At 37.9% G+C, this 15,451-nt stretch overlaps 2 protein-coding genes across 5 annotated transcripts; one reads left to right on the top strand and one right to left on the bottom strand.

Annotated features, from left to right (window-relative positions):
• Positions 1–20: 20 nt before the first annotated feature.
• On the bottom strand, positions 21–4,455 carry LOC110973249 (uncharacterized). Its single transcript, XM_022223941.2, has 4 exons — positions 4,358–4,455; positions 1,618–1,783; positions 876–979; positions 21–603 (listed from the first exon to the last, which is right to left on the bottom strand). The coding sequence occupies exons 2-4, from the start codon at positions 1,774–1,776 to the stop codon at positions 525–527; spliced, it is 342 nt and encodes a 113-aa protein (XP_022079633.1). The 5' UTR covers positions 1,777–1,783; positions 4,358–4,455; the 3' UTR covers positions 21–524.
• Positions 4,456–4,460: 5 nt separating this feature from the next.
• LOC147795978 (vesicle transport through interaction with t-SNAREs homolog 1A-like) lies at positions 4,461–15,444 on the top strand. 4 transcript variants are annotated; one of them, XM_087129798.1, is made up of 8 exons: positions 4,461–4,814; positions 6,000–6,058; positions 7,369–7,479; positions 7,918–8,004; positions 8,111–8,195; positions 14,712–14,782; positions 15,044–15,105; positions 15,302–15,444. In XM_087129798.1, the coding sequence occupies exons 1-8, from the start codon at positions 4,718–4,720 to the stop codon at positions 15,393–15,395; spliced, it is 666 nt and encodes a 221-aa protein (XP_086985924.1). In that variant the 5' UTR covers positions 4,461–4,717; the 3' UTR covers positions 15,396–15,444. The 4 variants fall into 4 exon arrangements, with proteins under 4 accessions (XP_086985924.1, XP_086985926.1, XP_086985925.1 ...); XM_087129800.1 differs by having other exon boundaries at positions 15,044–15,101; positions 15,302–15,443; XM_087129799.1 differs by lacking the exon at positions 14,712–14,782 and having other exon boundaries at positions 15,044–15,101.
• Positions 15,445–15,451: the final 7 nt, after the last annotated feature.

The following is a 15,451-nucleotide window of genomic DNA, read 5'->3' as shown; positions in this document are numbered from 1 at the left end:
TATTTCCTGTCACTCGTGCGACAATTAACAAAAGACCGATAGATTTAATTCAGTAACATTAATCCTACAGCACTGTTAATGCATTGCTTGAGACAAAGATCTCAATTGAGATTTCAAGTAACTGTTGGCAAAAACACCATAGGAGGCCGCTGTTTAGTTTTAAGTATTTCTTTATTCAAGACACTGTGTACAGCAATTGATCGGAATTCAGGCATTTCAACTTTGTTTCTATTAAATTTTTGAGTAGACAGATGTACGTGGTAGTTTTTGAGTGATTTTTCTAGGTTGTATTGGATGAACCAGAAACACTCTTCCTTCCTTTGGTCTGTACAACAGACAGGGTTAGTGTTGAACAAGAAAACAAGATTGTGTATGAAATTAATAAACTAGAACTTATTTTTAACACCACATTCTGCTTTTATTGAATCCAACGTACATGTATATCAGTACAAGTAGCATGTTTGCCTGTTGCTTTCAAGTGCGTTGTAGGATTGTTGTTAATGTTGCTTTTCAGCAGTTAACTTTCACTTCTTAGCCTGTTGTTGTGCTTTAAGAACTCTCCTCACAATCTTCTGCTCCTCAATCAAGAATGCCCTGATGATCCTAAAAAAAAACCAAGCATTACAAATGCTAAATAAAAATTAATTCAAAGATCTTACAGCCCACAAAGAAATGAATGCTGCACAACTTTAGCTTGACTTTAAAAGGTTGAATTTAATTACTCTCTAGTGATTTAGGTTATTCAGAGGGCCAATCAAAAAAGTATACAAGTCTGTTGCTGGCTTCACTATCTATTCTCAAGTTAAAGCACAGTTTACAACTTTGTAGCATTTTGTCAAGTTCAAATCCATTTCCGCAGTTGAGGGATGTTATACCTTTGTTTGACTGCACCAGCACTAAGACAGCCACCATAGGCTCGGGTAACACGCTTCTTGGGACGAGGAACAGACATCAGCTTCTTTGGTCGAGCTGCCACAACCTACATATACACAACATTAAAGTTCAAATAAACTCAGTCAAGAGACAACACAAGAAACAAGTTTGAGCAACAACTATGCGTTGACCATTTTAGCCTTCTCTCTAGTAACAATCTATGAGATAAAATCTGCACATATTTTGCACATTTGAACCCCAACAAATGTTGACTGTACTAATTTGTTTTCTTTTCTACATTTTCCAGCCGACCTCACCTCAAACATTCAAAGATTCAACATTCCAGTCCCAGACAACAGTCTTAGCCCGCTTCAAACTGAATTCATTTTCAAAATGACCTTTCCCGCCCTCTGTGACCTTGACATTCATGTGCAGCAGGTTACCAGACCTTGCCCCCAAAAAGATCAACCAGCAGTCAACAAATGGTCAATGTCCAAACTTTCCCACAGATGTTGCTTCCAACTGCCACAACAGTATCAATAATGCATCACTGTTGATAAAATGCTTCAAAGAGTGCTTTACTGTAGTACATGGGGAAAAAACTTGTTTATCAAAATAAGGTAACAGAGCAGTGGCATGCACTGAATTATCAGATTGAACAGGGATTAAAAAGGTAAGCAATCTGTCTGCACACACTCCGGAATAAAGGACAGAGTGTACATTTTGTTAACTATCGTTACCCACCCCCATCAACTTGACTCCAGTGTCACCACATCTAGCTGGGGAAGGTTTTTTCTTAAGGTAGTGGTACACCAGTTTACCTCCCGGCGTCTTGACAATCTTAACTTTGTTAGACTTGGTGTTGTAGGAGTGCCTACGTCTGTAATGAAGACGCTGAACCATAATGATCCTTGCCACAAGAAAAAGAAAAACTACTTTAATCTTGGATGCACTTCATTACACCTTCAATATTTCTGCACACAAAGACGAATTTACATTGTGGTCACATCTAGTTAGTCCCGCAAATGTTTCCCAACGAACTGAACTTGCTGTATCCTTGGCCAAACAGCAATAAATGCTTTGCTGCAACACAAACAGTTGCACACATTTGAACCCCAACGAATGTTGAATGTACTAATTTGTTTCCTTTTCTGCCTTTTCCGGCTGATCTCACCTCAAACATTCGAAGATTCAACATTGCAGTCCTAGACAACAGTCTAAGCCCACTTCAAACTGAATTCATTTTCAAAATGATCTTTCCCGCCCTCTGTGACCTTGACATTCATGTGCAGCAGGTTACCAGGCCTTGCCCGAAAAAGACGACAGCTGTTTCATGTCAGAGATGTTTGTCCCACCAGCCTTATGCCTTCAGGTGCACAGGAGAGCAGGAAAAGGAGGACAGAGAAGCTTTGATAGTTCGACTACAATATTACACAGGGGTAAAGCATGCGAAAATGTGTACAAATGTTTGCCCCACAGTGAAGCATGGCTGCTTGGTCAATGATGCCGCAAGGGCCTGGGCCAGTCAGTCTTCAGGCAACACTCACAGTCATCAACAGGGCTAGCAAATTGACAACAAGGCTAACATCAGATTTTCAAAACTTTTGCTTTTTTCACTGAACATGCTGAAAGAATTCCTTTACCACTTCACAGTGTTTTTCAATGACTAATACAGAAACATTTGGAATAAATTACTAAGGTACATGTCCTTCTTTTCTCATGGGTATGAATACATTGTAACCATGGTAATATGTGTGACAGCATAGGCTTGCGCATGAACAAAGCAGAAATAGAGTACAAAATATGGAACATGTTTTCCGAGAAACGTAATGCTTTTTTAAAAGTCAATTTTTTTTTCTTTCATCTAATATTTTTCAAAACAGACCGTACTTTGAATTTTTGAATTCATTTTCCAAAACCAAATGAAATCTTTCGTACCTAATATATCTTTTTTGGGTGAAATTTTACAGACCTAACATGTTTTAAGATTCGAATGAAATTTTTTCAGACCTAACGTGTTGAAGCTTCGAATGTAATGTTTCAGACCTAACATGTTTTCGAAATCTGAATTAGATTTGACAGACCTAACGTTTTCCAGATTCGAATGCATTTTCCCCAACAATAAACTGCCAAAGGTTTTGAGTTCTGCACCCACATTTCATCCGAATTCAGAAAGCATCCGAATTTCAAAAGCATACGACTTTAAAAAGCATCCGAATTCTGAAAGCATTCGAATTCCGGAAGCAATCCAATTGAAAACTCATCCAAATTATGTATATATTTAGTCCCTTGTCTTAATTCGTAATTTGGGACTTATAGCATTGATTGCCCGATTGTTTAAGGGAGTGGGAATTATTCTATAGTTTGACTGTGCATGCACATACCGAACACAGCCGAATCGTCGAAAAAGATTCAGAACTTCGGGTACCATCGGGTCAAACACCGTCAAAAAGATCGGATGCTTTTTAAATTCGGATGCTTTCTCAATGCAGATTTTTCAATTGGGATGCTTTTGAAATTCGGATGCTTTCTGAATTCGGATGAAATTGTCGTGGAAAATGCTTTCGAATCTGGAAAACGTTAGGTCTGTCAAATTTCATTCGAATCTTCAAAACATGTTAGGTCTGAAAAATTTTACTCAAATCTTTAAACCATATTAGGTCCAAAAAATTTCATTCGTATTTTAAAAACATGTCACATCTAAAAAATTTCATTTGAATCTTAAAAACATGTTATTGTTAGGTCTGTAAAATTTCATCCAAAAAAGATATATTAGGTACGAAAGATTTCATTCGGTTTGGGAAAATGAATTCAAAATTCAAAGTACGGTCTGTTTTAAAAAATATTAGATTAAAAAAAATTTAACTTTTAAAAAAGCATTACGTTTCTCAGAAAACATGTTCTGATCTTTAATTCTGCTTCGTACACATATAGTTGCCACATATTGTCAATTCCGATTGGTTTTTCACAGTGAGTAACAAAACAAGGGACCTGGCGACTATGAGGACACAGACGTCAGTCAACAGGCCTAGGTACATTAGGCTTAAATGTAATGCCAATCATGCATCATGCCAAGCAATATGACCAACCTCAACTCCATAGGATCTAGTATTAGGACCATACGTCATGTACGTAGGCCTATATTACATTAAAGCCTACACGTAGGCCTAGCCTACTTCAAACTTATTGCATTTTCAACATTTCAATAGGCCTTTGACCTACTATTATTTAGAATATCCATGGAAGACCAGTGATTTTTTTTTTCATTGTGGGGAACAGCCGGGCCTAGGCCTACGCAATTGCTAACCGCGTGAAAGTTACTCTACAATGCCTGATAAAGTTTATTAAAAATCTATTTATATGGCCACTAAATTGCAGAAAATTGAGTTCCTTATGTATTATACCACTCTATACAATAGATGTTGAAAAAATATCCTCCCTAAGAAAAGCAATGATGTGGATGAATCAAGATATTTTTCCTCACTTCTTTCGGCTCGCAGCCGCTTTGAATCAAGATGGCGAAAGAAAGAAAGACATATTAATGGATAGAGGGCGCTGTTTAAAAAATTGTCTGTTTATCGCACCGATATACATGTATATAGGGAAGCCGTAGGCGTGAGTAGGCTACTGTAGATTTTGTCCAAACATGGAGAATCATAGGTTAGAAAACGGTAAATTTTCACATCTGCAAGCCTAAGATATGCCAGACGATGACCGTGCATATACGGTCTTTTCTTGTAAATAGTCAGTAGCTTTTTTCCGTCAGGAGGCTCCCTGTATCCAAGTTTGATTCGACGTACCGGTACTGCAATCGCTTGACGATCAAGACAACTGAAGTTGCAAAATGGCCTCTGCTGCTATGGAAGAGTTTGAGCATCAGTTTGCTTCCATTTCCGCAGAAATAACGACCAAAATCAACAAAATACCACAGTTAACTGGAAGTAAGTTCACTTACATTGTACTCATGTCGTTCATTCAGGCTTCAGTCATCATCATGCAGTTGTTTTTCATCATCATAATGACCACGTTCATGTATATTTTTAGTATTACATTGTACTTAATACAGGGATTGCACGTCATGTTTTTCAATGGTTCCTTGCCATTGCAAAGTAACGGTTACTGAGTACCGGCTACAAGGGGTCTATTGCCCATATGTCTTACACTCAGCAAATCAGGTAACAACAGTTAACTGGAAGTAAAACAGCCCTGGCCCTGTTAAAAACTGGTATTTCAACACTAAACAGTGGTAATAACCACAGTAGGCCTAACCACATTTAGAGAATTAAATATTTCCAAATAGGTCACTTGGGAGACATTTTGTGGTAAATTTTTCAACATTATGGAGACATCGGTCATTAGGGAGATATTTCAATGTCTCCCTAATGCTCCAGCTACCAAAAGGAGGAAAATTTTTATTGTCCACATTTTGAGAGATGATAAATTAGGGTCTGAAAGGAAAACATGCAAAGTTTGGTTAAGATCGGATTAGGGAATATTGAATTATGGGAATGTCTCCCAAGTGACCCATTTTCGGTAATAGAAATAACTAATATTATGTGTCATGTTTGTTTCATATTTTTACATATAACATGACAAACTCATAATCATAATTTGATGGTTTGCAAAACTTTTGGATGTGTTCAATCAGGCTATTATCTGTTATTGTTCATTGTTAACAATGCCAGATTTGAGTACCCTTATCTATCTGTGTTACACATAAATTGTAAAGCTGTTTCCCCATTGTTTTTGCTGTGTTTATTTTACTGCCCTTTTTCCTTGTTGGGTGCTATTATTTGATAAAGCACTGTCAGTTGATTTTGTACTTTTTTCGTCTTGCCTTTATCGGTTGAGTGGTGCTTTTTTCTAATTCTCAGTGAAGGACAATTGTTCTTGAAGTATTGAAGTTAAAATTGTATATACTTATACATGTGAAGTTGCAAATTTTGTGATAATCATTCTGTGGTGATTTGTTGAAGTACGAAAGCCGGGATAGTAGTCGAATTATGATTATATTGTATTGAAGGACCTGGCCTCAGCATTGACTACCTGTATTTTCAAGTTTCCTCTGTAGACATCACGACTTTATGAAATTTACTAGGTTTGTTTGTCATTGTTGTATCATTTAGATGAAAAGAAACAACTAAGCAGTTCAGCAGAGAGACAGATTGATGAGGCAAGAGAACTGGTAAGAAAATTATCTTACTATTTATTAACTGTACCAGGATGTGTAAAAATGTAGCCAATGCTTAATGATATAAGTAAAATTCCTTCCAATGCTGAACAAAATTAGCAACTGGAATCTTCTTTGAATAATTAATGTGTATACCCTTAATTTAGAAATGTATGTTCTTTTATGTTACAAATTACCGTCAAGTAGATTTAAACATTTAGATAATTGACTACAAGTACATTTACTGCAAGATCTGTTTCCATTCAATACAACTCAAACAGATTTTTAATAGGACTTATTGTATTATCCCCTACTTGTTCATTTTTGCCTATGAGCCTTCAGTCAGTGAAGATTTACACTCAGACATTCAATTACACTTGTGAAATTTAAGAGTTTAATTAGGTAAATCGGTATATATACACATGCCGCTAAAGTCAGAAGCTGATACATTTTCTGATCTATTTTTAATTTGTATAGAGCCAGTTAGACAGCTTAGGCTTCCAGGTTGTAGCTAACTTTATTTATTAAGTCCTCTGTTTACTCCATACTGAATTGATTAAATAAACTGTGTTCAATCAGCATGTGCTGGAAATAGCACCAGTATTTCTAAATGAAACAAAGGGAAACAGTTAACTAATGCAGACTTTCAGAAGATATTATTTGCGACAAACTTTGATTTTTCTGAATGTAGATAGACTATCAGGTTATCTAACCCACCCATCTGTTGTAGTGTAACAAATAATCAATGTTTGGAGGTGTGTGAAATTAAGGGTAAAACCAAGCAAATACAAACAGCCAAGTCAACACACTTAAATCTTTTGATTTTGTGCATGTTTGTGTTTGTATTTATTTTCAGGTAGTTCAAATAGCATAAATAACAATAGAAAGTAATTGACTGATGGCTTATTTCCACGTTGATGCTTTTCAAACCTTCAAGTTATTATTCATATACATGTACATGTACATGTAAATGTATACTGAAGCTGACATTTGATATTTTTATCTTCAAGTGTTAGGTTCATGTACGTGAAAACAGATATTATTTTATCATTGAAAAGAAAAAATGCTAATGAGAAGTTTTACGAATGTAGGGCCTGTTTGTTTCATAGGATTCAGATCTCGACCAGTGATCCCATTGCTGGATCACTGTATCCATCAGGAAGGTTTTGGTGTCAGTGATGAAACAAACAGGGCCGTAGCATGGTCATTTACAGAGTCAGTACCTTAGATAATGGATTGTATCATTGCTTGAAAGCCCTGCTTCTGCATCATCATGGGTCATTATTTATTCTGTTGTTATTCATTCTTTCTTTTATCATATGTAGCTTGAGCAGATGGATCTAGAGGTGCGAACCATACCATCTTCAGATAGGCAAAAATACAGTACTCGATTGAGAAGTTATGAAGCAGAACTTACCAGACTAGAAAAAGATCTTGTAAGTAACTTGACCAAATTGCCTGCATGTGTATCCCCCCAAATTTTGGCTTTAAAAATGGTGCTCATTTAGTGGTATTCATTTTTGAAAGTTGACTGTACGTGTATTTTGACAAACGTTGGTCAAAGCATAAATGCATTTGCAATTGAGTAGACAAGTAAATTTTTTAACTTTCAAATTCTGAAATAAAATAAAGGTTTTTATATTTCTGGTATGCCCACTGAGTTTAAGAGTGTTGTGTGTCACAGAAATCGTGCACATTACATGAATGTGACAAATGTTGAAATAAATATTCACCTTGGGTTTACAGTTACTGTACATGTACATGGTCACTTTAATACGTTTGCCTCACTCCAAATGTCAAATGCCATTGGTGTTTTTAAACATTCAAGAAATTAACAAATGGAGCCTTTGTTTTTCTTTCATACTTTTCATTAGAGGAAAGCCAAGATAGCATTCCGTGATGGGGATGCTTCAAGAGAAGAGCTTCTAGGAATAGATGATCCAAGGAACTCCGAAGATCAGGTTAGTCCCTCCCTACAGTGTTTAATAATAATGGATAAACATATAGCTTTGTCACATTCAGCTGTATCAATGTACAGGTATTTGTGATTCACTATGTTTATTCCAGAGAGCAAGGTTACTTGATAACACAGAGAGGTTAGAGAGATCTGGCAAGAAACTGGAAGCTGGTTACAGAATGACGATAGAAACAGGTAAATTTGTGTTTCAGACCTTACAGGCCATCAATTAATATTTGCCAATGGCTGGACATGTATACCTGTACTTATGATAGAAACAGGTGAATGTGAATAGAAACATGTACGTACATGTACCATACCCTACAGTCAGTCTATTATCCCTAACCATGCTGAACCCAACAAGGTTAATAATGACTGGAGATTAATATACAGAGCATATCAAACCAAATGCAACAAAATTGGTTTTGAATTCTACACTGCCCTCTGGAGTTGTGATAACGGAATTCTTTGGGAGACAATCGCGTAAGCGCAGACAAGATTGCTATAATTTCTTGGGCAGACTAGACAAACATTTTTCGAGCCCAGTCAAAGATTTTGACGTTGGGCCATTATTTCTTGATATGCGTTTTGCCTTTCATGAGCCAGATGGTCAAGGGTGGTGAAAATGACAAAGGTAATTTGGGTGCCGATGGCGACCTGAAAAAAAAGGGAAAGATGATGAAAATTCCCAAGTAAATGTTAGCTTACGCAGCAAGAAGCAAACCAGCACTCCTGCATATAAAGTTACATGTGCAATAAAAATCCCGACAAAATCGACTGCGGTAGCAGTTAATAAACTAAATGAAAAAATCAACCTGTTAACGTCCAACGTGCTGAAATAAACTGATGAAGTTGGTAAACTAAATGCTGCCAAAACTGCACCGCATGAGAACAGATTTCGTTGGTATTGGTCCTACTATGACGAGGACATTTTTCTCCGGCGCAGTATGATATGCGTGGTGCGTATGCCGGTTGGCACCATAAGGATGAATATGATTATGACGATTACAATGAAGTTGCACCGGACATGTGTGGTGACCCCAACGAGGCTTCTCAAGGCAATGATGACACAGTGGGTGGCAGCCATGATGGCAGTTCGTGAATCTGATCATGGCAATGTTGCCAATTGTACCGCGGTTTCGTCGATCCAGAGATCGTATCCAAAGTCGACAAATATCTGAATGAACTGAACATTGCTGAGCAAGAAGATACCGGCTGCCAATAGCTGAGCCGTTGCCAGAAGGAGTGAACAAAATGCTCGCGTCGGATATGGAGTGCAATTTGTTTAAGAAGAATACGGTTGCTATTCTACTCCCTCAAAACTGTACAGCTTTAATCACAGTGAAGGTTGATGAGTTAGCGTGGAGTCTTTTGAAAGGCCCAACAAAGAAATTTGATGAAAGGCTTCAAGCTGTTTGTACAGCTGTTGTGAAGACAGGATGCAATGTCACTAAGCTGGTTAACAAGAAGCAAGACAATTTTGTGGCCAATAAGCTTCTATCAGAGTTTCAGGAAACTGGAACACAATATGTTGATGACCTGGCCACAATGGCCAGGTCTAGTTTGGCTATGCTGGGCCATGCATACCATAGCCCTTGCCTCGGTATAGACGTGAATTACATATGCCTGATGTTGCATGGAAATACAGCAACTTTTTTCCCCACTAACGTTCAGCATAGCAATTACCTGTATGAAAGGAAGGATAATGTCGAGAAACTAAAGACATCAAGCGGAGCAGCCAACTTCAACTGAGTGGCAGTGGTAAATCATACCCCAAGGGTCCACAAAGGCAGTACTCTGGGCACTTTGATGGTTATGGGTATGCATGTGGCCCATCAAGATTTGGCCCAATCTCAGCATGGTACGGTGTACAGGGGCAGACTACCTAACCATTCATACCCTAAGGGACGAGGTACCACAAAAAGAGCTTCCAGTCGTGGGAATGCCTGGAGCTGAACACCTCGAGGTGAGGTAGGCTGTCAACAAGTCTCAGTTTCTTTTGGTGCCGCTGTGATTGATTCTGAAGTCACACGGTTTCAAGCAGGAAGACTGAAACACTTTGTAACACAACGTCAAGCAATCGCTTCTGATGCAGAGATCGTAGAAGCGGTTACAAGTTGTACTATTGTGTTTGAAGGTAGTGTCCCAGAACAGGTTTGCTAACCTGTATCAAAATTCAATATTCAGGAAAAAATGTTTATGAACACAGAGAGAAAACAGCGGTTAGAAAAGGGAGTTGTTGAGGAAGTGTTGCCTATGGATGGGGAATATCTGTCAACTATTTTTCTTGTGCCTAAGAAAAACGGAACATTTTGATTAATTTTAAACCTCAAGAACTTCAACATACATGTCAAATACATCCACTTTAAAATGGCAACCTTTGGCATAGCAATAAAACTGCTATCACCAGGAAGCTTACTGCAGTGTTCCAGTCCATGAATATTTCAGAAAATACCTCAGATTTCTCTGGGATGGCAAAGTGTTTCAGTGTACTTGTTAGCCAAATTGGCTCTCCGCGCCCCTCTTAAATATACAAAGTTGACGAAGCCAGTGTATGCTACATTGGGAGAAGGAAGGAAACAATATCTCAGGATTTTTAGATAATATGTTTATTGGTGCATACACGCAGGATGAATTACAAGCATCTGTTTCACAAGCGTTGCAAACTCTACAAAATTGTGGACTTGTCATAAATTGGGAAAAAATCAGTTCTACGTCCCTGTTAGCAATTAACCCACTTGGGATTTGTGATTGATTCAGACTCAATGACTGTGGCATTACCTCCTGACAAAGTACATGTACATGTAGATACTATCCAACAGATGTGCACAAATACCATATGATGCAAAAAAGTAAGGATACGCAATGTAGCAAAGGTCATTGGGAGTTTAGTGGCCTGTTTTCCAGCAAGTACCTTTTGGTCCTTTACACCACAGGAACTTGGAATATGCAAAAGATGGAGCTTTGCTGTCAAGTGAAGGGAACTGTGATGTACAAATGTCAATTACTGGCTTGATGAAACTGGATCTCAAGTGGTAGTTGACCAACGTTATAGGTCAAGAGAAACCCATTGCCATGAAAAACCCATAAATATCCCCGATATCAGATCCATCAATTGAAGGCTGGGGTGGAACTTGTGATGAGACCCAAACAGGTGGACAGTGGACTAGAAATGAAAAAATGCATCACATCAACTTCTTGGAGCTCTTAAGAGCATTTTATTGTTTTGAAATCCTTCAAAACGGAATTGCTGGAAAACATGTCCACTTACTGTCAGACAATACTACAGTAGTATCCTGTATCAATTACATGGGTGGAAGACAACCACACCTCAGTGCCCTTGCTTCAGAATTGTGAGAATGGTGTGTTGCTTTGAATATATGGTTTTCAGCAGGACACTTAGCCGGTACTTGCAATATTGCAGCAGACTTTAAAAGTCGGCACTTCAATTATAGAGGGGAATGGTCTTTGAATAAGTCTTTGAAAGAGGCAACAGAGTTTTTGGCACCCTGGAAATTGACCTTTTTGCCTCTCGTTTGAATGCTAAATGTACAAGATATGTTTCCTGACAAAAGGATCCACAAGCTGACTTTGTTGACAGTTTTTCTCATTCATGGTCAGATTTTTATGCCTACATTTTTCTTCCATTCAGTGTAATTGGGAGAGCTTTGCAGATAGTGCAGATGGAGAGGTGCAGAGCATTGATGATTGTACATTTACCTTACTGGCTATCCCAGCCTTGGTTCACCCTGCTCACAGACCTCTTGACCCAAGTATCAGTACTCCTACCGAGACAGATACACTGTTAACATTGCCGTTAAGCGAAAAACTACATCCTCTCCAGAAGAAACTAAGATTGATAGCAAGACTGTTACCAGGCGAGCCTACCGAAAGGCTCAGTTGTCCAACGTGCAACAAGCATCATGCTTAATGCATGGAAGTCAGGGAAACATCGACAGTATTAAGTTTATATCAGAAAGTGGCATACACAGGACTCCCGTGGCCTGGAAAAGTCATGGAAATTTGTTTTTGTTTTCCAGGCCTGGAAAAGTTATGGAATTTTTCATACGCTGTTTACGATTTCTATTATCAGAAATAAGTGCATAAAATGCAGGATTGTATTCACAAATTTAGAAGTCCGAATAGTCCAAGAAATTGCCTTATTAGCCTGTTGGGTCATGGATTTTCATAATTCGGTCATGGAAAAGTCATGGAATTTCATTGTCCTGTAGCTACAAGAACCTTGCATACATTTTGTGAGCAGAGGGAGGTTGATTGTGTTAAACCAGATGTCAATGTAGTCATTGACTTCCTCACAATGCTGTATGATCAAGGTTTAGGATGAAGTGCTATCAACACTGCATGCAGTGCACTTTCTCAGATCATAGTATGGAAAGGTGTCGCATCCTTGAGTGATTAAATTCGTCAAGGCTGTTTTCAATTTGAGACCACCTGTACCAGTGTACATGCATTCAGACACATACATGTACATGTAGGATGTTGCAGTGCTGTTAAGATTTTTGCAGTCCTTATCTCCAGTCAAACAGAAATCACATCACTTAAACAACTAACTTTGAAATTAGTGTCACTGATGGCATTGCTTGTAGCTGTAAGAGCTCAGACACTGTCAGTCTTGGATCTGAAGACCATGACAATGACCAAGTCAAAATTTTGTTTGAAGATTGGAGCAGCAGCTCTCAAACAGTGTAGACCAGGGTATGCCCCACCTCCAGTGGAGTTGCTGGACTATCCAGTGGATACACGCCTGTATATTCTCAGAGTTTTGGTAGAAAATATTCACCGTACTGCCCCTTTAAGACAGGGTGAATCCAGGCTTTTCATAAGCTACACGAAACCTCACAATCATGTGACGCCATCCACAATTGGAACATGGATTTTTACTGCCATGGCTAAAGCAGGCATAGACACATCAGTGTACAAGGCCCATAGTGACGTGCAGCTGCTACATCACAGGCATTAAAAGTAGGGGGAAACATTCCACAAATTCTCAAAACAGCAGGTTGGTCAAATGCAGGTACATTTGCAAGATTCTACAAGAAAGATGTGACATCTGCGTCAACCATAGGAGAACATGTTTTAGCAGGTGTGTGCAAATATATGAACTTCAGGCTAGTAGACCACCTACATGTATATTCACAGACGTTTTACTCTTACTGGGTAATCCAGGTAATTTGTGGCATGTGTTTAATGTTTTGCTCACAGGTGGAGGGGTTTAATGTAAACTTTCATGTTTTTTCTATATAAATTTGAACACCCTAGAGTAAGAACCAGTTTGTTTTGAGGAATTTTCTGCCATTTCACATTTCTCTTGTTTTCATGTTAAAGCAGACTGTTGTTTTTCTCTGAGTATTGGAGCTCAGTTGTAGGACCTGTTAGTGCCCTTCTAAAGAGGTTTTCTCCTCTGAGTGGTTCTGAAAGAAAATTTTTCTTGCCAATAAACGGAACAAAACAAATTGGAAGGAACATGATTATCCTTGGCTTTGTTTTCTTTGTGTTTTTTACGGGACAGCTCAAGTTGGCTTTGAAGTCCCAGAAGAAACTAAGATTGATAGCAGGAGTAATTCCTTACATGTATATCTCAACTCCATAGGGCAGTGTAGAAATGAAAAAGTAAACAAAACTTACCAGAAGTTGAAGTTTGACTGAAGTTCTACACTGCTCTCTGAAGGTGATATAATGAATTAGATCCACACCCTCCCTCCCATTGAATTGTAAGCAGATCTAGGCTGGATCTGTCGTGTATTTGTTAAATTCTGGTCTGCGCTGGCGCAATCGTCTCCCATGTAATTCCTTATATCACCTCCAGAGAGCAGTGTAAAACTTCAATCAAACCTCAACTTCAGGTAAGTTTCAAAAATTTTTCAATTTTGTTTTAGTTTTACACCAAATGACTAGAAGCACATTAAAGCCACAAATTCTCTCTTTCCAATGATATGTTATTTATTTACAAAACGTAATAAACGGCTAACAATCATTCTTTTTGGACAATGGGACAAAGTGGGCTTAGGAGTTGGGACCAAGATTCAGTTAGAAATGCCAGCATAAATCCTTTTCAATTCTCCCTCTCTTCTATGAATGACTGTACTGAATAGGCCAGATGTGTTCATAATGCAGTCATGTGAATCGTTACATGATATCTTAATGGTTAAAATATTTGCAGAGAGACATGCTACAAAAGACAACGGTAAGTTGTCATTATTATTAATAAGTTCACTTAACTTCCAATAGCATAAGATGCCCTGGTGATTTAAAAGTCCAAAACTTGGTCCCAAGCCCACTTTGCCATCCATGACCGTGTGCAAATAAATAATACATCATTGGAAAATGGGCATCTGTGACTTTAAGGTGCTACTGATAATTTTGGTGTTAAACTAACACAATCTTTGAGAAATTCTAAATAATTTTTGTTGCATTGTTTTTATACACTCTGTGTAGGTCATGAGGTTTGACTTTTTAAGTCATTGTACTGTCATGTGAATCAAGTTTGAATTGAGCATTGGTTTTGCACCTATCTTAGGCAAGAGAAGAAAGTTTTTGGTTCTATCATATAGTTTGGCAAAGTCTAACATCCTTACTCCTACAATGCAGCAAACACTCTGAAGATATTATATTATTATTACTACATGTACTTTTTTAATGCATTATGGAAATGCTTCCATACTTTGACATTAATTTGGATATTTGTTTCAGAGGAACTTGGTCAAGGCATTCTTGAAAATCTTCACAAAGACCGTGAGAAAATTCAGCGGTCAAGAGCAAGAGTAAGGGATTCTCAAGTAGATTTTGATTGATTGAAATTGATTTTTAAAATCTTTGAATTGAAGTTTCATTTGGTCATTGAATTATTGCTATTCTTTTGAAATCCCGAATGTGGTGGAAGGAGCAGACATCAATATGTAGACTAAACACTCTGTTGAAGTTTACAGTACCCTTTTTTGTATTGGTATACCATCAGTAACACAATCTGTAAGCCTAGGATTGGCCTTATAAAATTATTAATTTATTACATTTCTTCCCATTAGTTACGCGAGACAGATGCTGGTGTTGGTCAAAGCTCACGTGTCCTGAGTGGAATGATGCGTAGGTAATATTTTCATTTTCCTACTTGTAACTTAAATTACCTAACCCATACTGAAAGACCAAAACCCATATCATACTACATGTATGTATTAATTCCAAGTCCGAATTATTTCCAATTCTGTCACAACACTGATTTACTACAACTAAGCCGAAAGTTGTAATCAACTATTTGTTTTGTCTGTTTTTTCCCTTGTATGCAGGATAATTCAGAATCGTATACTGATGGTATTTCTTGCCATAGTGTTCCTTGCAATCATCATCATTATTATTTATTTTATGGCCAAAAAGAAATAACTTCCCAGACGTACACAGACAAAAATGGAACTTGTCTTCAGCCAGGACATACTCAC

This window comes from Acanthaster planci, linkage group LG19 (genome assembly GCF_054643075.1).
Source record: "Acanthaster planci isolate LZ-2023a linkage group LG19, COTS_SCS, whole genome shotgun sequence".
NCBI classification, from domain to species: Eukaryota; Metazoa; Echinodermata; class Asteroidea; order Valvatida; family Acanthasteridae; genus Acanthaster; species Acanthaster planci.
This window is presented reverse-complemented; position numbering and strand designations above follow the sequence as displayed.